Source organism: Ambystoma mexicanum, chromosome 10 (genome assembly GCF_040938575.1).
Source record: "Ambystoma mexicanum isolate Mex_15411 chromosome 10, UKY_AmexF1_1, whole genome shotgun sequence".
Classification (NCBI taxonomy): domain Eukaryota; kingdom Metazoa; phylum Chordata; class Amphibia; order Caudata; family Ambystomatidae; genus Ambystoma; species Ambystoma mexicanum.
Genome location: NC_090932.1, coordinates 1,633,949,154 through 1,633,973,091, shown reverse-complemented (window position 1 = coordinate 1,633,973,091; position 23,938 = coordinate 1,633,949,154). Strand labels below are relative to the sequence as shown.

The 23,938-nt window shown below is 48.5% G+C and overlaps 1 protein-coding gene across 1 annotated transcript in view; it reads right to left on the bottom strand.

Annotated features, from left to right (window-relative positions):
* The window catches only part of TXNRD2 (thioredoxin reductase 2), a 1,379,521-nt gene that overhangs the window by 68,175 nt on the left and 1,287,408 nt on the right, over positions 1-23,938 (bottom strand). The window contains exons 15-16 of the mRNA XM_069620040.1: positions 11,979-12,050; positions 7,158-7,255 (exon numbers count right to left, since the gene is read on the bottom strand). Coding sequence (XP_069476141.1) covers positions 7,158-7,255; positions 11,979-12,050 — 170 coding nt within the window. The remainder of the gene's footprint in view (positions 1-7,157; positions 7,256-11,978; positions 12,051-23,938) is intronic.

The window sequence follows — 23,938 nt, the reverse complement described above, 5'->3', positions numbered from 1 at the left end:
CCTCAGGGTCAGTCGCTTCTCCAAGCAATGAGTTGGGGGTAATCTCTTTCTTTGGCTGGGGCCTCTGTCTGGAACAGCCTCCCTGCCTCTCTGAATCTTGAGGAGGACCATCTCCGTTCCGGAAGCACCTCAAGACCTTCCTTTTTGCTTCTGCCTTCTCTCTTCCTCTCCACTGCTGATTTCCGGTTTGATCCTGCACTGGTTACCTGGCTACCATCTGATTTCTAGCCCAGGTCCCTACCCACCCAGTTGTACACCCGCACTGCCCCCCGGCAACCCTTGCACTTGAGTCTGTATCTGTAGGAGTGTAATGCAAACTAAAATTTCCAAAAAGGTTTTGGTAGTTCAGGACTGCTGCACTATTACACTCCCTTCCCCACGTTGCATCACGGGACAAGGCGCAACAGTGGCATGACTGAGCACCAATTGGGTCTATAGGCATCAGGAAGCCGTTTCTTCCAAAAAGGGAGGATCCCTTGTATCAATGTATTTTGCTTGGCAGCACAAGACTTTTCCCAAGCTCTCACCATGCAGGATTCCCCTCTTCTGTGGCTTTCACTTGACATCTCTCTGTCAGGTTCAGTGTAGCCTTCAAATCACAGTTCACTTAACTTTACCAGTTCCATTAGCTGATAGTCTTCAGGAAGTCTTAATGTCTTTTTAAACAAATATTTGGTTCACGTTCACTGGTGCACTCAGGTCCCCCCTTCTCTGGGCTCAGACCTTCCTCTGTAGGCAGTTCTGGCTTCCCTCGATCTGGCGCAAACCTTCAAACCGCGGACATCACACTTTCACTTTTACGTACTTGCCAGTTTGATACAGAGGCTTCTGATAGGCGATCGCGCCTCGTCGGGACACTCTTTTACATTGTGTTTACTTTTCACAATCAAAATTCTCTTTCTTACGGCTGCCGTACTATGCGCAAACCACAATACTGGATACAGTTCAAAGGTTTATATCGGCTTCCTCTCCCGAGGCCTTCTGGAATCTGCAGTTCCATTCACTTCTTGTCAAAGACCTTTGACTGTACAAGGGGGCTTGTACCCTTGACTTTCTCCTCGTATGATCACTTTGACTATTTGCCTCCTTTCTTAGTCATTTTCTTTCATGGCTTCTCTCATACGCACAATCTCGGCATTCTTCATTCTTGTTACAATGTGCTTTCACTTGCGGGTTCTCGACTATCCAAAGACAGCAGCTGATACAGTATATCAAGACATTCCGTTCAGTCAAGGCTTTTGGCCCAGCGCGTGTAGCCTCCTTTCAAGTCCTCACGCCGCAGATGAAGGAGGTAACGCCGTGAACTTCTGCAGTGGCAGGAAGTTGGCCCTTTGGGATTCTGCGGCGACTTTCACCTTGAAGCTGGTAGCACTACGGCCTTGCCTTCGCCTCCTGGTCCAGTCTGCTCTGCTTCCATAGTCACGTTGCCTTCCTGGGATTTCCTGCCCTTCCATTCTGCTGGTCTTGCTTGCTTTGGTTGCCTTGCTCTCCGGGTGCTCTCATGCTCTGCCTTTTATCCTAGTGGGGAAATGTAACAGTATTCAGGTGCGAGTCATTAAGGTTAAGTGCCTGACTCAGCCTTACCGTGATGTTTGGACATGTCAAATTGACTGATTGTGTGAGAGTCTATCTTTTCCTGAATCACTTTGTCTGTGCAGCAGAGTGTGTGTGGGAAAGGAGGGTGGAAGAGATACATTTCCTATATTGCAAATGGAATGAGGGTGTTCTACAGGGAAATGGGAACAGGGATACTGTGTCTCTCCTACGGGTGCCCCACTCCCACGGGACCCCTCATCCAGGTGACCACCCGCACCTATCCTGCCCCCAGGTCTGGATCCAATAGCGATGGCCATGCCCGACCACCTGGATGACAGATCCCAAGCGACTAGTCGGTGAAACACCCTTTGGTTTCTCACAATACCCTTCAAATGATTGCATGTGCTAAGCAAGAGGTACCAGTAATTCTATTTGGCTGTATTAACTAATACCAAGCAACTCATAACCAGGCCCCTGTGTTTCTCTCTATACGTATCCACCAAACAAGGAAGCACTTATATTAAAATGTTAAATAGCCCCCAGACAGGGCTACACTAGGCTGGTGAGATTCAGTGGCAGAGCTTGGGCCTCGCCACACTCCAGCCCAGAATTAACTACCACACATGCGCAATGACCAGGATGATTATGCCATTTACTGCACTAGGTGAAAGATGCAAATATGTTTTTTAATCAAACCTTATATCTTTCACCTAGTGTAGGAACAAACGGACGGTGCCCGGCCCCCCAATTGTATCAGCATCCTCTGTGTGGGGCCAGTAATAATTATACAATAGGAAAACATGTTGATGCTGGCTCTGCCAATATATGCCAGTATCACCATGCCAAAACATACTCCTACTTTACTGGCATTAACTTTGCTGTTAATGCCAGTGAAAATCTCATGCCACAGAAACAAAACATGTAATTACTGGCTGCAGAAATGCTTCCCACCCCACCTTGTAAGAACATTCTTCATGTTGACGTCATCCTTATGCCAGTAAAAAAAAAAATAACAATGCCCCAGTAAGAAACTATAACTTCATTGTTGGCTGCACAAATACGCCCTCACCCTTCCGTGCACCATGTAAGAACAATCATCATGTTGACCTAGCCATTAATGCCAGTGAAAAATGCAATGTCACAGTAAGGAAATATTGGAAATATTGGCTGTGCAAACGCATCCCCCTATGTATGTAAGAACATACATTGCATCAGCCAGGCCTTGACAAAATGCTGCGGTTGCCTGCCTCATTGGGGCAGGAAACCTCAGCATTTTGTTACTGTGGCATGGCAGTTTAATTTCATTAAGGGAAATTCAGACCCTTCCACGTAATAAACTCAACAAGTTGGCCTGGCCCAAAAACGCCAGTAAGACATACCATGTCAAAATGATGTCACTTACATTCCTACTCACCAGTCACTCACCTATTCAACTTCTCTCACTCAGTCATTAACAGTCATGTGCAATCAGAACATTCAGACTGCATTCTTCACATGCACATCCAGTACATTCACACTGCATTCTTCACATGCACATCCAGTACATTCATACTGCATTCTTCACATGCACATCCAGAACATTCACACTGCATTCTTCACATGCACATCCAGAACATTCACACTGCATTCGCATTCACACTACACATTCAGTCTCACCCATTCACCCTAGACTCAGTCATAGATGCACTTGCAGAGGCACACCCTTACAAGCACGCATGCATAAATACAAACACATATCTGACACCCTCACAAAGACGCAAAATACAAAAGGACTTTTTCTTAGCTCTGTACCGCCGAGCACCGGCTCACACGCTGCACGCATTTCCTGGTTCTTGACATGGACAGGGGAGCCAGACGCTCATCGCCTCCATTTCGTGCCATTGTACCTCCACTACCGCAGCTCGGCCCACTGACACCTGTCTGAGAAATGCATTGTTTTTTTCTGAATTCAGGCTGATGGTCCCCCTGCACCCTGTGACGCATGGCCCCACACATCGAGTGCGCTACGGGGCCCCCCTCCGTTATGCCAGTGTTGGGCTTAACAATGAAGTAACAAGGTCCATCGTTACAGGTGTGGAAAGGAGAGGGGTGTCAGTATGAAGATTTCAGAGGTGCCTGGGTGATGAACTGTTGGCTTTTTCCATGTGAAGCTCTGTACTGAAGACTTGGAGAGTATTGGTAAAACTGTTAGGCTGTCCCGGCACCTCTCACCTTTCACCTCCCTCAGGGCCTCCATAGGGTGTGGGGGGGGGGGGGCAAGATACCCTCTTGATATCAAAAGTACTTTCCTGATGTGGTAGGTCTATCAGCAAGAACCTATCGCCCAATCCAGGAGTCTGGGTGCAAAGAGGATAACTCTTCTTTGGTATCCTTCCCGGGTGTACTTTTTCAGCCAATTCTAGACTGAAAAAGAATCCCATATATAGGAAAAATCTTTAGGCGGGGTGAGCCCCCGGGCACTTTCTTCTGACCATCCATGGGGGCAGCTTGTGAGAAATTGAAGCTGCAGGTTCTAACTTGACCCAAGGCCAAGGGATACATGGGGGACTGCGAGCTAGGAAGAAGCTTATGAGAAAGGAATATCTCCTGTCTCCCAAAGGAATATCAAATGAAACATCTTGCAAGAACTGTAAGCTCTGGAAAACAAAAATCCCCTCAGCAGAGAAAAAGGAGCGCCCAATGGCCGGTAGGCATTCAGAGGAGCGGGGCCTGTAAATGGGCGTACCAGCCTCTGGGCTTACTGATCTTAAAGAGAATGTATCTATGCTGTATGTTCACCACCTGTAGTGGGAGTACGGTGTCATTAGGAAGGAGGGAAGGCGATGGCATGACATTTTTATATAGTGGTCATTACAAGTTTGGTGGTGTGGTACATTTTGGTCGTACTTCCATTACTGCTGCATTTTCGCTCAGTAACTGAATTACCGCCAGCGGCACCACGCAGCCAAGTTCTGTGTTTGTGGAGGATTTATCTTTACCGCCAATAAATGGTGGACTTGGAATCCCCATTAGTATTCGGGCAGCAATTCTGCATATACAAACCGTGAGAATGCTGCTCAACTCAGAAAAAGGCGCAAGGCCACGCTCTACTCTTCAAAATGGTTTGGATGTGACAAGCCTTCGCCCATGGATGCGGCGCGGTCCTGCATGTTTGTCAAGTCTTGTGGTAGGAAGCGTCACTTATAATGCTCCAAACCTGTCAACAAGGATAACAATCAAGCCACAAGTCGTGGGACCACGCAGGTGAACTTAGTCTGCCCACTTTTTTCAGAGGGCCAACGCAGCCCCCCATGTGTGTGTTAGGCAAAATTCCCAAACACGTGCTAATTCCTTTCACCTTAGAGACCCCCAGCAACTTTACTGGATTTTGAGGACTTTTTTACCTGGAGAGAATGTTCGCCTTTTTCCCACTCTCTCATGGATTTTGATATGTGTTTAACCTCTGTGTTTTCATTGGTTATGGAGTTTAAACAACTCCATAGGCATCATCGTTTCACACAGCATCCTCAGTGCATTGACACAGGGAAGCCTTTTAGGCTCTCCCAAGGTTTAAACACTTTCTCTGGGATAAACTACTGTATACCAGAATGAGTAAAGTGAAATTGACTTTACTAGTCATTTAAATTCCTAGACCGAGCACACCCTATCTCACAATAGAGTGCTGGAGGGGCGACTTAGTATCCCGTGTCTAGGTATTCATGTAGCAGTCAAATGCTACCCCCTTTCCTCTCAGAATGGCTCGTGGCAGTGGTTTTACAAAGAATTACCATGATTTTTTCCAACCGCAAACTATTCGTAGCTCCGGTAATGTTAAATCGCGGGAGCCATGTTTTTCAAGATGGCGTCTGAGCCCCCTCTGTAAAAACAGGTCCCGGTCTTCTTTTTTCGCCATTTCTTTGTGGAAAGGTCCTTCCAGAGTTTGTCTCTGCGCCAAATCAGGTTTGGTCTCTTTGTTCATTTGCAGGAGTGAAGACCGCCTCTGGCGCCCGAGTGTCTAGGGAGGGCAGGAAGTGTGGAAGGTGCCCGAAACTCCCTTTGCTTAGTCTCCTAGGAGACCCAAATGCACTCTGTGATGATTGGCTGGCTGCATGTCTGGCAAGGACAGCCACCCTGCTGGGTGAGTGACAGCTAGGCTGGAATGAATGGGAGAGAACTGAATAAAAGGCGAGTCTCTTGGCTTGGAAGGCAGAGTCGACCACTGGAACGAAAGAACCGAAGACGAGCTTAAAGAGGACGATTGCCGCAACTCCTGGACCGTTGGTTTGCCCGGTGAAGCCCTGCTGCAGGTCCGAATGGCCAAGTTCATCTCGACAGAGAAGCCCTGCAAGGACAACTTCTCCCTTTGAGTTGCTGGGACCAGTCAACTCAACAGTAAGCCACCTGCACACCTATCTCAGAGCTGGTTGCATTTTCCTCAGAGTGCTTCAGGAAACTGTATAACAAGGGAGAGGGACACCAGATTCTGTGCGTTACCTACAGCCACCGGAATTGAAGTTTGCCAGTTGCAAGCATTTTGACCAGTCCCAGTGCAGTGCAGGAGTCCCCCGACGTCCTCCCTCTTGTCCCCACGACTGAGGCACAGGAACAGCGAACAGCAGGAACTGCCAGGAACAGAAGTCATTAGCTGCATCTTTTTCTTCATTGTAAGGTACTGTGAAATCAGACAGAGTACTTGCCTCTCGTGGTGAAAGTGCTTGAAACTTTTGCAAATCGCAGGCCTAATCAGCTTGTGACCCAAAATATGATTCTTATTTTTACAAACTACTTCTGAGGACTTGTGCAGAGACTTTTCCGTTGAACTACCAGAACTGCTTTATCCTATCCAAGACTTTTAGCGGCTAGCCCATTGACTTTGTGTGTTATATAATTGCCTCCTTCTTATATATGTTTTATAACTGACAGATAAATAAATTAATAAGTATTTATCAAAGAAACCTTGAGTGTAAGAGTTTATTTGAGCACCTGTGATTGTAGACCTCTGTGTAACATCATTACTGCTCACATTCCCCTCTTGATGTAAGCCTGGCTGCTCAGCCCCGCTACCAAAACTGTGTAGTACAGACTTATACCAAAGGTTGGTTTGCTTACACCTGTAGTCATAGTTGCGTGTAGTTTTCTAAAGGGGTACTGCATGCAAACTTTGCCTAACAGTGTGTTTTCAAGTAGTTAAAAAAAAAAAAAAAGGTCTGTCATGTAAACAGTGCCGTGGAAGGGATTCGAACAAAGCCACTTTGCCACAAGACCACTGGAATTTCTCATCACGAAGTGGAAAATGACTCATTAATATTCTAATATACTAATGACAGATTCGTAGACATAAAAGGTGCACACCTTTTATACTTAGCCAGGAATGTTACAAGGAAATATATTGTCTTGGCAAATGCGTATTTGCCTTGTGCACTTTCTGCAGTTGAGAAAGACAAACTAAAAGAAATGTGCATATTTCACCTTAGGATACGTTCAGATCTTTGACATCAATTTCTATTGCATACGTCACAGCCCCCCCCCCCCCCCCGCATCCTCCCTGCTTTTTTTTAGGACTTGAGCCCTGACATGCGCAGCCGCATGCTCTGTACACCACCACTAACATGCACTGTGCTGTGACAACCTGTACAACTCACTTGATTCCGAGAGTGAAACCTTGGATAACTTCGCCAGCGTTGGGGCCAATGAAATGAAGGCCAAGAATCGGCTGCTCTCCGGCGCGCAGGCAAACCATCTGCAAATCAACATACAACGCCACCAAATAAATAGCCAAGAATGGAATGCATGCTATCAAGATCCCACGCTACACCCTGCACCACTCCCGCCCCTAAGTAATGGAACGCATGCTATCAAGATCCCACGCTACACCCTGCATCACTCCCGCCCCTAAGCAATGGAACGCATGCTATCAAGATCCCACGCTACACCCTGCACCACTCCCGCCCCTAAGCAATGGAACGCATGCTATCAAGATCCCACGCTACACCCTGCATCACTCCCGCCCCTAAGCAATTGAATGCATGCTATCAAGAGCCCACGCTACACCCTGCATCACTCCCGCCCCTAAGCAATTGAATGCATGCTATCAAGAGCCCACGCTACACCCTGCATCACTCCCGCCCCTAAGCAATGGAATGCATGCTATCAAGATCCCACGCTACACCCTGCATCACTTCCGCCCCTAAGCAATGGAATGCATGCTATCAAGATCCCACGCTACATCCTGCAACACTCCCGCCTCTAAGCAATGGAATGCATGCTATCGCTACACCCTGCATCACTCCCGCCCCTAAGCAATGGAATGCATGCTATTAAGATCCCACGCTACACCCTGCACCACTCCCGCCCCTAAGCAATGGAATGCATGCTATCAAGAGCCCACGCTACACCCTGCATCACTCCCGCCCCTAAGCAATGAAATGCATGCTATCAAGAGCCCACGCTACACCCTGCATCACTCCCGCCCCTAAGCAATGGAATGCATGCTATCAAGATCCCACGCTACACCCTGCACCAATCCCGCCCCTAAGCAATGGAATGCATGCTATCAAGATCCCACGCTACACCCTGCATCACTCCCGCCCCTAAGCAATAGAATGCATGCTATCAAGATCCCACGCTACACCCTGCATCACTCCCGCCCCTGAGCAATGGAATGCATGCTATCAAGATCCCACGCTACACCCTGCACCACTCCCGCCCCTAAGCAATGGAATGCATGCTATCAAGATCCCACGCTACACCCTGCATCACTCCCACCCCTAAGCAATGGAATGCATGCTATCAAGATCCCACGCTAAACCCTGCATCACTCCCGCCCCTAAGCAATGGAATGCATGCTATCAAGATCCCACGCTACACCCTGCACCACTCCCGCCCCTAAGCAATGGAATGCATGCTATCAAGATCCCACGCTACACCCTGCATCACTCCCACCCCTAAGCAATGGAATGCATGCTATCAAGATCCCACGCTACACCCTGCATCACTCCCGCCCCTAAGCAATGGAATGCATGCTATCAAGATCCCACGCTACATCCTGCATCACTCCCGCCCCTAAACTATGGAATGCATGCTATCAAGATCCCACGCTACACCGTGCATCACTCCCGCCCCTAAGCAATGGAATGCATGCTATCAAGATCCCACGCTACACCCTGCATCACTCCCGCCCCTAAGATGCTAGAATTATTACCCAATTCAAGGGCACTCAATGATCCTCATTGAGTCAGTCCAGCCCGAGATTGCAGTGGGTGCCCCATGCCAGAATCTAGTGCCTAGACCTCGAGCTATCTATGGGAGCACAACGAGGTCGAGTGGTTGGTCTGCCTTCATTTGCTCATTACACCAGCAAGAAGAACATTTCACTCAAATGCAATCCCAACCTTGTTGACGTTTGACCTGCTCGGAAACAACCTCCTAATTTAAAGGAAAGGTCAAAGGATGAGAGTGTGCCTGGGCGATATCAGAATGCCCGGCTGCATCAAGCCTTGACATCCTAAATTCACACTAGCAATTACTCCCGTACACGCAGTGATGCCTGTTGGTTCCAGTTTAGAATCTTGCTACACCAACCTGTAGCACTTACAAGAGAAGCACAGCAAATAAAACCGGCTTCGCCTTGAACCTATACTCTGAGCCAGGGGGCAGAGCCCTGGTCTTCGTAAACGGGTTACAATCTGATTCTTTCTGCACTACTGTCTCTGTACAGAAGCATCAGCGCCCTCAGCATTTAACAATCTCTGATCCAGCATGCCCTGCTCTCTAGCGCCCTTAGCATTCGACAATCTCTGATCCAGCATGCCCTGCTCTCTACCATGTGCACTGCTGTCTCCGTACAGAAGCATCAGCGCCCTCTGCATTCAAAAATCTCTGATCCAGCATGCCCTGCTCACTACCATGTGCACTACTGTCTCCGTACAGAAGCATCAGCGCCCTAGGCATTCGACAATCTCTGATCCAGCATGCCTTGCTCACTACCATGTGCACAACTGTCTCCGTACAGAAGCATCAGCGCCCTCGGCATTCGACAATCTCTGATCCAGCATGCCCTGCTCACTACCATGTGCACTACTGTCTCCGTACAGCAGCATCAGCGCCCTCGGCATTCGACAATCTCTGATCCAGCATGCCCTGCTCACTACCATGTGCACTACTGTCTCCGTACAGAAGCATCAGCGCCCTCGGCATTCGACAATCTCTGATCCAGCATGCCCTGCTCACTACCATGTGCACTACTGTCTCCCTACAGAAGCATCAGCGCCCTCTGCATTCGACAATCTCTGATCCAGCATGCCCTGCTCACTACCATGTGCACTACTGTCTCCGTACAGAAGCATAAGCGCCCTCGGCATTCGACAATCTCTGATCCAGCATGCCCTGCTCACTACCATGTGCACTACTGTCTCCGTACAGAAGCATCAGCGCCCTCTGCATTCAACAATCTCTGATCCAGCATGCCCTGCTCACTACCATGTGCACTACTGTCTCCGTACAGAAGCATCAGCGCCCTCGGCATTCATCAATCTCTGATCCAGCATGCCCTGCTCACTACCATGTGCACTACTGTCTCCGTACAGAAGCATCAGCGCCCTCGGCATTCAACAATATCTGATCCAGCATGCCCTGCTCACTACCATGTGCACTACTGTCTCCGTACAGAAGCATCAGCGCCCTCGGCATTCAACAATATCTGATCCAGCATGCCCTGCTCACTACCATGTGCACTACTGTCTCCGTACAGAAGCATCAGCGCCCTCGGCATTCAACAATCTCTGATCCAGCATGCCCTGCTCACTACCATGTGCACTACTGTCTCCGTACAGAAGCATCAGCGCCCTCGGCATTCAACAATCTCTGATCCAGCATGCTTTTCTCACTACCATGTGCACTACTGTCTCCGTACAGAAGCATCAGCGCCCTCGGCATTCAACAATCCCTGATCCAGCATGCCCTGCTCGCTACCATGTGCACTACTGTCTCCGTACAGAAGCATCAGCGCCCTCGGCATTCAACAATCTCTGATCCAGCATGCCCTGCTCGCTACCATGTGCACTACTGTCTCCGTACAGAAGCATCAGCGCCCTCGGCATTCAACAATCCCTGATCCAGCATGCCCTGCTCGCTACCCTGTGCACTACTGTCTCCGTACAGAAGCATCGGCGCCCTCGGCATTCAACAATCTCTGATCCAGCATGCCCTGCTCGCTACCATGTGCACTACTGTCTCCGTACAGAAGCATCGGCGCCCTTGGCATTCAACAATCTCTGATCCAGCATGCCCTGCTCACTACCATGTGCACTACTGTCTCCGTACAGAAGCATCGGCGCCCTTGGCATTCAACAATATCTGATCCAGCATGCCCTGCTCACTACCATGTGCACTACTGTCTCCGTACAGAAGCATCGGCGCCCTCAGCATTCAACAATATCTGATCCAGCATGCCCTGCTCACTACCATGTGCACTACTGTCTCCGTACAGAAGCATCGGCGCCCTCTGCATTCAACAATCTCTGATCCAGCATGCCCTGCTCACTACCATGTGCACTACTGTCTCCGTACAGAAGCATCGGCGCCCTCTGCATTCAACAATCTCTGATCCAGCATGCCCTGCTCACTACCATGTGCACTACTGTCTCCGTACAGAAGCATCGGCGCCCTCTGCATTCAACAATCTCTGATCCAGCATGCCCTGCTCACTACCATGTGCACTACTGTCTTGTACAGAAGCATCAGCGCCCTCTGCATTCAACAATCTCTGATCCAGCATGCCCTGCTCAAGAAGCATCAGCACCCTCAGCATTCGACAATCTCTGATCCAGCATGCCCTGCTCACTACCATGCGCCCCAAGCTGCTCCTGGTTCGGGGGCCTGAACTGGAGGGCTTGAGTCAGGGAAACCAGTCATCTCTACAGCCAGCACACCCTAAGAGACCAGCAGTCATTTAAGTGTAACTGTTTGCTATTGATTTATTTAATTGTGATGTCATTCACTGTGATTACCAATTGTTGAAATTACATTTATGATTCAAGTGTCATGTACCCTGCTTCAATTCATAAATGATATTCTGATACTGTATACATATTTCAGTGGTTTTGTGTATTAGCCAACCTTTATCATCATATCTAAAAAAAACTATCCGGAGACTGGGGTATCTATATTTTTATATTGAGAGCACCACTGTCCTGTGTGATGTGCTAGCCACTGGCTGGGTCACGGCAACCAAGCATTCAGGGGCAAAGGAGAGTACAAACTTCCAGTGCCCAGGCCTAGCCAAAACGAGTCAGCAGCACCATAACCCAACCCTCACAGAGAGCTCCTTATGGCTCCTTTACCACACACCCATCTTAATTCTGCCTACCATTCCTGATAATCCCTTACCCAGAGAGTTACACATTTAAGCAATTAGCCCCGAGCAGGGGGGGCATTACCGCTTCAGCCTTTTGACAACGCCTTACCTTTATGTAGCACTGGGAGGCATCTCTGTCAGTCACAGTGAACTCCAGTGGCTTATAGTAGGCGTGGTATACCTGAGGGCAGTAAAAACACAGCGATCTCAAACGTGGAAATGGGACAAGAAGCAGAAATGCATCTCAAACAAAGCAACATAAAGATCATTTTAATTAGGTGCATCCTTAGTATGGTCCCAGCCAGAAGAATGTGCATACATCTTCCATTTCTTACAGCATGAAAAGAGAGCTCATAGATTGGCAAATAAGACATTCTTTAGATAATTACGCTCAACAATGGAACTCTAGGTGTTTGATGCAGGAAAGCTGAGCTCCCAGGAACCAAAATCGTTCCTCAGAGCCAATGGAGAAGCTGATTATAGACTTTGCTTTTGGGGGTTATGAGGACCGTTCCATTCTTCCATGAAGTGGGACCATGTATTACACCTGATGTGTCACAGCGCTCTCAAACACTGCGTGAGGAGGCATCCTAATGCCATCAGCTGTACACGACAGTCTATCTCAAGACGGGAAGCGAGTGATGCCCCAGTGACATATGCAGCTGCAAGATCAGGGTAAATCTATCGGACACAGCTTCCAATTTGGAGAAGGTGGACTGAGGCTTTTAATAGCCGAAGAGAGGTAATGAAAAACATGATTGAGATAAGGCGGTATTAAGTTATACATTTCAATTGTCTGGCAATAAAAGGCTCTAGGCCAGACATAAGCCTGAATGATTACATGATCATTTTCGACCATGTTTCTGTAGAATATTAAACAATATTTCTGGCTTTATTTTTCAGAGCACACAAGAAAGTAATAAACACTCTGCTTTGGGTTTTTCGGGCCATAGTATCACTTGTGCCACTATTAGCCAAAACAAAGCTAACCAAAACTGGAGAAGAAGGGGTGTTGTGCAGCAGGATATTTGGCCGGTATGGAAACTGTCAACAATTCGGCATGCAATGGCCCAAGTAAATTTTTTTATTTTCGGTGTTTTACGCCATAACAACCAATGAGGTGCGTTATAATTGTAACGGTTTATTGAGAAGCCACCCTTAACACAGGTAGTCCCTTCCCTGCCCACTCAAGTGGTTATTCAACAAACTGTTTAACAGATTCTTTATTTAGCCCTATGTCAGACACATGTCATGCCCCTTGCATCCCTCCCCCTGAGTTAACAATGAACCAAGAACCAGCCGGTGTACGGGAAATATATTGGTATTTATTTAAATTAACAGTAATAGAAATTAGCTGAAAAATATCGAACACACTACTTTATCCATTGCACAAAACAATCAACTTCTCTCAGCATAAGTAAATTACAAAAGTGAGTTCAAAAGAAGACGATCACAATTGTACACTTTCTGCCAATTTACCTTCACAAAATAATTACACTGATCAATGATATCATTTCAAGCAAACTTTTGTGTTAAAACAAAAGAGAGGGTGATTCATCGCTTTGTTTTTCAGACAACCCCCCCCTCTGCTTTGGTCTATGTTGGGAAGCCAGACAGAAAAATTGGAATACTTTGGGGAATTTTGAATTTCAGACCCTCCCCCCTTACTTACTGAAAGGCCTGTTTTGCAGAAGCTGGATAAAAAGGTTGGACCGATTTAAGAAGAAAGACATCCCTCTTCCTTAAAGAACCCCAGGTCAGCTGGACAACAAGGATTACCCAATTAAATTATAAGCTATCATTTTCACACCGGGAAGTGACCTTTGTTAATTTCGAATTAACCCTGTAGTGTTCTGCCAAATGGGGAATTAATTAAATTAATATTTCTGGTTACATAGACTAAGGATCTACACAGTTTTGCCCCCCTCGCCACCCACTGTAAAGGGAAAGGATTCAGGGCAAGCAGACTCTCCCCACCTTTTGGTTTTGCAGGGCTTAGTTCTACTTACATAGCCAGCCTCCGTTTAAGGTTCAGGAAAGCCAGCTGCATCTCAGGACACTCTGGAAAGATAGGGCAGGGTCTAGTCACTCCACTCTCAAAGATGGCCTCCTGTTCTACACCACAGGACCCAGTCAGCTTTGAATCCTTCCTAGAAATAGACAGCTCCACCTACATGCACTTCCAGTAATCCCCTGTGGTGTCTCCTTACTGCTGTCAGATGGTAAGTTTCAGCAGCCTTTCTAATGGTCTGTCTCTTCTCTCTGTCCTCCTGTCTTTCTCCTTTTTCGGTCTCCCCGGTTTTTGTGTATCCTCTATCCTAGTGCAGTCCCCCTTATACAGCACCAATGACATCACCAATTTTAAAATCTTGGGGAAGTACCCTGCAATAATCCCTGCTACTAGGATTGGAAAGTTCTTCTCTCTCCTCCAAACCCCGCCTCCAAGTCAAGATTGGATTAGGGGACTGGAAGAACATATGTCAACTCCCCTTTGTAATAGTCCTTTGTTTTCCTTTCAACTTTTTGGCAAAAACTAGTTATGTATCACAATTTTATAACTCTACTAGCAACTGCCATAATAAATATATTTTCTGATTTAGCTAATCATGCAGAATTAGATAAGCCGACTACAAAATCTGTACGATGTAGCACGGCCATGTGGCACATTTCTGCCGTTTCCATAAAAAGCACAACAGTTTTGAATATGCAAGTTATTAATCATATTCCTAATTTAATTTTCACCCGCTCACCAACTCTCACATTTGGAAAATGTTCGGATCAGCCAGAAACCTACTCTAACTAGCCATTACAGTTCACAAAGTCACAGGTAGATGAATTTTATATCCCCAAAATCACCTAGGAATGACATAAAAATATGATGCAAAAATGAAATCAATTCACATTATGGTTGCTGAGAAACTTTTAACTTAATTGTGAATCTTCCTGTGGGACAAATGGCAATTTCTGCTTTTGGCCATTTGTTTTCACTGGCTCAGCCTGTACCTTCACCAGTCTATTTTGTGTTGGAAGCTTGCTCTTTGAAGTGGGTGCCCCCATTTTCACACATATTAGTCATGTTCCAGCCAAGGGTGACTTTCCTTGAAGTCCCTGCTTTCAGAGCCAGCAGGTCTGGAGAACACTGAATTTCGACGCTTTTAGCAGCACATTTTTATTGCGAGTGGTCATTAGATGGGAGATGTGACATCCAGGCTGGAAGTGGGAGTTTTCCTTTTGTGAAGTTTTGCACACAGCCAGAAACAGGGTCTGCCTTGGGCTGACATTTTCCTGAAGACAAAGTGGTTCTTCAAATGCCACTGAAGTTTTGTAGGTGAAACATAATACACATTGCTTCTGTCAACCCACACATCATGTATTGTTTTCCTGACATTGTTCTGTGAGCAGTGATATTTTTTTCACTTTTGCTTTTTAAAGCTGTTTTTATTTGCACACACATGTGCAGGCCATTTTTGTTTTCAATGTTTAGAAATCCTGTTTTCCATGAGACTGGGATGTTTGATTCCTTCTTTTGTCAATTAAAATGCTGCTTGTCTATTGGTAATGACAGGTAGGCCCCTTTCCACATGGCTCTCTAACTTTACCTGAAAAACAAAAACAAAAGGCAGACCATTTTTGCTTCAGCGTTTAAAATCTTGCTATTTATGTTAAAGAGACTTCTGTTTGGGGCATTTAAATGCACCCCACATGCCTCCCCCCTGTTCTTCCATGACTATTTGCTGGGGGAAGAGCAGGGCAGAGTGGGGTTTCCTTAGGCGTAATTTCCTTCATCTGGGAGTGGGCACTCCAGTCTCCCCTTCCATCTCTGGGTTGGGGGTATGGCATGGCACCCCATTTTCTTCCTTCTTTTGGGAGTGGGCACTCCAGCCTCCCCTTCCATCTTTGGGTTGGAGGGCGTTGCACGGCACCCCCTTTCTTCCTTCCTTCCTTTCCAGGTCCCTGGGTTTCTCACCAGACTCCACCCCCACCTACAAGTGGGAAGTTAAGGAGGTTAGTTCTCTAACAAATTTATAGTCACTCACCATAGTGACTATTGTATTCTTAGTCCATACTCCCCTTTCCTCCATACTGTATGGGCGTCCCTCGCTACGTATGGGAGACGGAACCTTACTCACCAGAAAAAAACCTTCTTCCCATTTAAATTTAGAGGTGCGCGGGGGCGCGGCCCTGGGGGAATGCGCTCCCATGACTCTGCCCGCCGGCGCCACTCCTCAGTCCCCATTGACGCGTCAACAATATTTAACATTGCCTAATGACACCAGTATTATTAGGGGGCAGGGTGGTGGGACGTATGAAGGACTATGGACTAAGAATACGTTAGTCACTACGGTACCTATTAATTACTCTTACATCCCATCCCCTTTCCTCCATACTGTATGGGCAATTACAACTGAATGTGGCCCCAGGGTGGGGGAGACCCTCCTTAAGCGAACAGATTCCTTACAACCGCGTGTCCGAAAGCCGCATCTTACCTAGAGGCGGCGTCCAGACTGTAGTGCTTACAGAAAGCCGAGGGGGAGGTCCAGGTGCGCGCCCTGCTGATGACTTGTCATGGGACATGCCGCTGGAATGCAATGGCCGTGGCCTTGGCTCTGATAGCATGGGCATGCATGTTAGCTAGAAGCGGCTAGTGCTGCCCCTCATATACCTCATTGATGGCCGAAACCATCCACCTTGCTATAGAGGCCTTGGAAGCATGATAACCGGGCCTTAACCCCTCGAAGGTGACGAACAGGGTGTCCGAATTGCGTAACTCCTTGGTATTGCCCAGACAGAATTTCAGAGCGCGTCTGACATCCAGATAGTGCAAGACCCTCTGAGCCTCATCCTTAGGGTCAGCGGAAAACGTAGGTTAGACTATATCCTCGTTTAGATGGAAAGCTGTGGCTACCTTGGGTAGGAACGTAGGGTGCGTTCGCAGGACCACCTTGTTCTTGTGAAAGGTAGTATAGGCTTCTGATGCTGGCAGTGCCTGGATATCACTGCCCCTGCGAGCAGAGGTGACGCCCACTAACAGAGCTCTCTTAATGGTGACCAGCCTGATGTCAGCGGACGCCATTGGCTCGAACGGTTTGTGTGCCAAGACGCCAAACACAACATAGAGGCCCCGCAAAGGGGGTGGTTTCTTGATGGGCGCATAGAGAGAGCCTGGTGAGGCTCGCCAAATGTCGCTTGACCACTGGGTTGGACGAGAAGACCCCTTCTTCCAAATTTCTTTACGCTCCTATGACTGCCAAATAGGTGCGGCACGTGTCCACCTACATGCCTGAGAGAGCAAGGTGTGCTGAAAATTAGAGTACATCATCCAAAGTGCACGTAAGGGGGTCGATCTCTTTAGGGTTCGCCCAATGACATAACCATGTCCATTTACTCTTGTACTGGCTCCTAGTAGCCTTGCTCCTACCACCCTGAATGTATTCTAGGTTAGCCTGTGAGAGGCTCAGGTGCTTCAGCGTGACCTACTCAGGAACCACGCTGCAAGGGGAAATTTGTGTGGAGCGGGGTGTATGACCCTGCCCCCCTGCTGCTTCAGAAGATGATCCAGACCCATCGGCAGGTGAATGGGAGGTCTGTCCGATAGGCTGAGAAGCTCAGAGAACCACAGTCTAGCTGGCCACCATGGAGCTATGAGAATGATGCTGAGGCAAGAGGATTCTTTTATCTTGCAGGTCACCCTGAGGGCCAGGGGTGTGAGAGGGAAGGCATTCACTGTCATGCCATTCCACTGTATCTGGAATGCGTCACCCAGGGAGCCGGGGCCCTGCCCCTGCCAGGACGCGAACTGCTGGCACTTCTTGTTGTCCCAGGAGGCAAAGAGATCCACTTGAGGATGCCCCCATTTGCTGAAAATCTCCGGCAGCACCTGATCGTTCAATTGCCACTCATAATTGTCCGCTTCCAGTTTGCTGAGCCTGTCGGCCTCCAGGTTGGACTCCCCCGGAAGGTGGACGGCCCTGAGGTAGATGATGTTCTCCAGAGCCCATTCCCACATACTGATGGCTGGGCTGCATAGTGGAGGGGACCTGGTACCCATCTGCAGGTTGACATAGTACATGCTGGTGGAATTGTCGGTCTGTATGAGGACGATCCTGCCACCTATAAGCGGAAGCACAGCTTTGAGAGCTAGCCAGATGGCTTTCAGCTCCAGCCAGTTGATATGAGACTCCTGCTCCTGCCGGGTCCAAACTCCATGGACATTGCGGTTGTCCAGAGTGACCTGCGAGGCCGGCTGCCAGAAGGGCTGCAGTCCATGGACCACCATGTGATGTCCGAGTACAGAGAAGGAGGAATGCTGACTGGCTCCGCTTGGGAGCTCTTCTCCGGATTTCATGAGGCTGCGAAGTGCAACTTTAATCTCCTCATCTTGAGCCTTGTGTGGGGTACGGCCAGTAGAAACGCTGCCATGATACCAAATAAGTGTTGGTACCACCAGGTCGAGGTCACTGCTAGGGGAAGGAAGTGAGTAGTGGCCTTCTTGATGGCAGTGATTTTGTTCTTCGAGGGAAATACTCCCTCTGAGATCGTGTCCCAGATGAAGGCACATCAAAGTAAGGCGCTCCGTAGGCTCTCCGTAGGTTGCAGTTGAGACTTCTTGAGGTTGATCGTAAACCCCAGCTGTAGAGAGGCGTTGGTGTACAGCTTCTTACCATATGCCTCCAAGATCGTCCCCTCCTTGCCTAGCAGTGCCGAGGACGCAGTGGCCGAGGACGACTGAGGGGTCGAGTAGAGTGACGGTGTAGCGATCACTGAAGAGTGCGGTTGAGGGTGTGTCGACAGCAAGAGTGGATCCCCCTCCATTTGCCTATACTTTGAGTTGAGGCGCTGATTGACAGGCTGGGCCGAGTGTGGCTTGAGCCACCCTTTTTTGGCCAAGGCAACAAGGTCCTTCTGCATCGGGATCCCTGTTCTAGCTGGGGTGCGTAGAGTGATGAGTTCGGCCAAAACACCCTCCTCTGGTTATTTGACCTCGGGGTGAGGAAGCCCCAAATATTCTGCCAAACCTGCAAGCCATTCGTGGAAGGCCTTGGCTGACGACAGCGTGTCACGGTCCTCCTCCCAATCTGTGTCCACCATGGTGTCCGGTTGGTCCAGAGCAGGTGGAGGGGTACTGGGCACTGTGGGCTGTGGTGTAGAAACCGGAGCCAGCGGCTGCTACAGAGGCTGGTGCGGAACCGCCTGCACTGTGGGAGGTAGGGGAGCCGGAATCGAAGGATCCGGCAGGGGCTGCACCGGGGCCTGAGGTGCTGGAGCCATAGGAGGAATAGGAGGAATAACTATGGGCACCGGCAGAGTGGCCGGAGGGAGCATGTCCGCGATAGCATCCCAAAGGATGGTCCCCCTCTGAGGAGTTTGCATCAGCACTACGAACCTTTCGAAGAACCTGTCTTCGGAGGCTGAAGAGATGGCAGGTGATATTGATGGAGTGGCGGGTGGCTGCTGGGGCCGGTGCGCATTCTGTCTCGGTTGCAGGGGAAACCTGCCCAGCGCTGCTGATGGATAAACTGTAGGCCACATACCTGGTTGACACCAGTCCCACCTTGTTACTCGTTCTCCCACCTGCTCCTTTCCTAGGAGCGGCATCAGATGAGCAGCCATTTTATCTGGCGCTGCGGTCATTTTGTCGAGCTGCGTGCCACGTGCCCCAGTTGTGGTGCTTGCCTCATGTGCCCAGCCTCCTCCAAGACTCTTGGCTGTGGAGCATGAGACCTAACCTGCAATACAGGCCGGGGCCTGGAAGGCGTGTTGCCCTCAGCAGTGTCACTGGTAGTGTTGCGTGCAGGCGCCCTCTAGGACATTAGGCTGTTACTAGGGCGTTGCCCCTTGGGTGTACATCCGGTAAAAGAACCTTGCGGCCCCTCAGCACTGAACCCGGAAGAATCTGATGACTCCTCGGCCGTAAAGCCGGTAGCTGGACTAGCCTCAGTACGTGTGCTGGTGCGAGAACCCGAAGGGTTCCTCCCGGTCGGGCGTTTGCTTGGGAAGGAGTCGCCCTTACAGGGTGCGATGGAAAGAGCGGCTCTCCCGTGGGCCTTGATCTATGTATAACAAAGTCCTTTAAGTCCCCTGGAGGCGACCTTGCAAAGAGCACCCTACGTTGTTCAATGCGCATGGAGTAAGTGTGATGCACGCGACACAACCTTCCCAGCTGTAGTCGGGGCCAAGGCAGCCGAGGCAAAGAGCGTGGGGATTGGATGTAGGGAAGATCCCCTCGCAAGCTGGACACCTGCTGAAGCCTGCTGAAGTGAACAAGCGCCGGGGGGTAGCGTGGCGCCGGAGGACCAAGTACCTGATTGAAAAAAAGAAGACAAAAAGATAGAAGTATCATGGTATTACATGGCCAAAGCCAAACCCAGGAGTGCTGGTGAAATCGGCCTGTTCCCGTTGACGCGGAAAAGGGGACTGGCGCCGGTGGGCACAGTCAGGGGAGTGCATGCTCCCAGGGCCCCGCCCCTGCACGCCTCTAAATTTAAAGGTGAAGAAGGTTTTTTCTGGTGAAAAAGTTTCTATCTCCCGTCCCTAGTGAGGGACACCCATACTGTATGGAGGAAAGGGGATGGGACGTAAGAGTACATACAGTTGTAACATGACCTTACCATTTCACAAGCACATTTTATTTATTTTCTTCATTTGTACAATAACACCAAGTAAATGACTCCCTGTTATATATATATATATGTCCATCTGATTTGTCATCCTTCCTTTTCATTCTTCAGATGGTTCCTCAGCTCGACTTTCATTTGGCTCATCGATCAGTCGTAAAGCGTGTCTGGGATGACAGCTTTTCAACTGGTTGATGTGGACCCATTTTTCTTCTGTCAGTTCTCCTTTTGGGATGCGGATCTTGTAGGCAACAGGTGATATTTTATCTACAACTTCAAAGGCACCACGCCAAGATGGGAAGAATTTCCGCTCCTTGGCCTGAAAATTTTACAGGTAAACCTTGTCACCTACTTCATACTCTTTCTTGGTGGTCTTTAGATCATAGTAGGTCTTCATTCCTTTAGCCGACTTTTCTAAATTGCGCTGAGCTTCAGCAAAAGCATGCTGTAGGTGTTTCCTTAAATTTTCAATGTACTCATGAGTATTGGACGCATTTATCAGGGTATGCTCCTAAGTCATATAGAGCAGATGCTGTGGTAGCACCATTTTACGTCTGGTCATGAGCTCAAATGGAGACATCTTCGCTGCAGAAGATGTGTAGACCTAATAGCCATCAGGAAAAGCAGCAATCGGATGTCCCAACTGGGTCCAGAATCTGCCACAAACTTCTTTAAGATACTCACAATTGTTCTGTTGTATCTCTACACCCCTCCCCCCCAATCCCCTCACTTGAGGCCAGGCAGTAGGCAATGTGGATTTTTCTTTTTACCCCTAGAATCTCCCACATCTTTGCCATCACCTCACTGGTAAAATGGCGTCCTCGGTCTGACTCAATCCTTTGCTGGAGGCCGAAACGAGAGACGATGTGGTTGATCATTAGTGCAGCAGCTGTCTCTGCCTTACAATGCAGGGCTGGTAGACATTGTACCCACTTCGTGAACAAGCATATCATGGTCAAAGTGTACTTGTTTCCTCTAGAGGAGGGAATCACTGGGCCGATGAAATCGACTTGCAAATCTGACCAAGGTAGTGTCATTCCCCTTTTTTGTAGGGGAGCTCGGTGTGTGAGTGAACTGGGTTGGAAATGAGCACACACAAGACACACCTTTAGGTAAGTGTCGAGGTGCTGGCCCATGTGTGGTGAGTAGGCAACCTTGTACAAGATTTCCAATGTCGTATGAAACCACTGATGACCGGCAGAGGCCGCGTCATGGCCGTGGTTCAACATCAGGCTTTGAAATGAGCTATGTAACATCCACTGGTCACTGCCAGATAGGGCTCTATTTACCAACAAACTGTCTTGGATCTGGAACATCTTGGAAAACTTCATCAACACCCAGAGAGCCTCTTTACCAGCGTAATCCGACTAAATTTCCCAATGATCGGGTCCTCTTTCTGTGCAGTGATCACATCTGCATCTGGGATATCTTTACTCCACTGGGCTGTTGAGAGTTCGCTGTTAGCCCGAGTTTGTGACCTGGTGACAGCTGCCATTTGTATTTCACCCAGCAGGGATTCACTTTCCATGAAATTCCCCTGCAGAGCTCCGGTTTTAGCAAGCTGGTCAGCCAGGTAATTCCCAGTCTTATCTGGCCCCTCTATCTTGGAATGACCGCTTATATTCTTCCAATAGATGGTCATCTCATTGGAAGTCAAGAGATCATCGTTTGACTGGATCAGTTTGCCATGCTTTAGGGGTTGTTGGCGCAAAGCATGCCTTGATTCTTCAGTTAATCAGGTGCTCCACAAACCCATTCCTGACAGAGTCTGTGATTATGATCAGTTAATTGAGTTGGTGGTGCACTGCAGTGAGGGTGTGCTTGATAAACAGCCATCAACTCTGCAACCGGACTACTTTGGGGTCCTATTTTATAACCAGCAGTGGGTTCCGGGGTATCATTCACCGAGGCATTCCCAATTCCAGCCACCAGATCTTTTTCCCTGTGGCTATCAGCATAGTAGGAGGAGCCATCCACATAAATTGTGGGTATCCCCTGACTAGTGTCTTCTTCATAGACCTTGTAAGGGGAAATTAAATATGCCTCCATGTTGTTGGAGGTCATTAGACTTTCGTCCTCGAGACAGTTTTCTTGAGCACAATCATGCAAGTCTGCCAACCCTTGCGCTAGGAGGCTCTTCTTGTTTTGGCCATATCTGACCTCCACAGGAAAGCTTTGCAAGGACACAATCCGGGATGTAATTCTGGAATTACTAACGTTCCCCGCCCGGATTCTGTCACTTTATAGATACTGCAAGGGTTGGTGAGGAGTCTTGACAATTATGTGTTCCCCCTGTATGAATGGGCAGTAATTTTTCAGCACCCACACCGTTGCCAGAAGTGCCTTCTCGCAATTATTACATTTTTCCTCCACAGAGGACAAAGTCGTGCTCGCGTATGAGATAACCTTGTCATGCTTTTGTTATAATACCGCTGTTAGGCAAGTATCCGAGAACCCCGTCTCCAACAAGAACTCCTTGTTCTTTATGGGGTAAGCCAAAAAAGGAGCCCGGGAAAGTCTTCTTTCAGATGTTTAACTACCTCGGATTGTTCTGGACCCCACTCCCACATCTTGACTCAGGCCTTTAACAAATGGACCAAGGGTCGAGTGACCTCAGAGTATTCTTCTATGAACTTTCAACTATAATTAGTAAGTCCAAGACAGCTTCTTAATTATCGCAGAGTGGTAGTATCTTTTAATTACAATAAGGCTTCCACCTTCTTCGCCTGGGGATTAAGACCCTCAGGTGTGATTTCGTGCCCTAAGGAGTTCACTCGGGTCTTACACCACTGTGCCTTCTGAAAGGACAGTTTTGCCCCGACCTTCTGTAACTGGGTAAGAACATAGCGGATTTCTGCTATATGTTCCACCACAGTTGAGCTCTTGATCAAATCATCCACATAGGCCAGGTTTCCCCCTTCGACCAAATTGGGCATGGCCTTATGAAACAAGATGTTGAACTCAATGCCGGAGTTTAAGTATCCAAAGGCGGTTTGGTTCCATGTGTACTGCTGCCCCACCGAAGGTAAAGGCAAGCCTGTACCAGTTTTCCTTACTCACAGGTACTGTCCAGTAACCAGTTGGTCAGGTCAATGGCGAAGTACACCTTTGACCCTTGGATCTGGGCCAGTCCTTAATCGATGTAGGGAAGGGGGCATCTTGACATGCGGACCCGTTTGGTCAACTCCCTCAGGTCTGCACATATTCTCCATTGGCCGTTTGGTTTGAGGATCCCCAGTACCAAGTTGTTGAAGGTACTGTGGATCTGACAAATTATCCCACGGGATTCTAAATTCTTAATAATCTCTGTGACTCCTTGGATGCGAGAGGTAACCGATATTGTTTCACAAATGCGGCAGCCATCTGGGGTCCGTGGGATTGGTGGTTGAATGAATAGATGTGTGTCCACATCATATGAGTACATTGAAAAGATATCTTGGAATTCCAGGAAGAC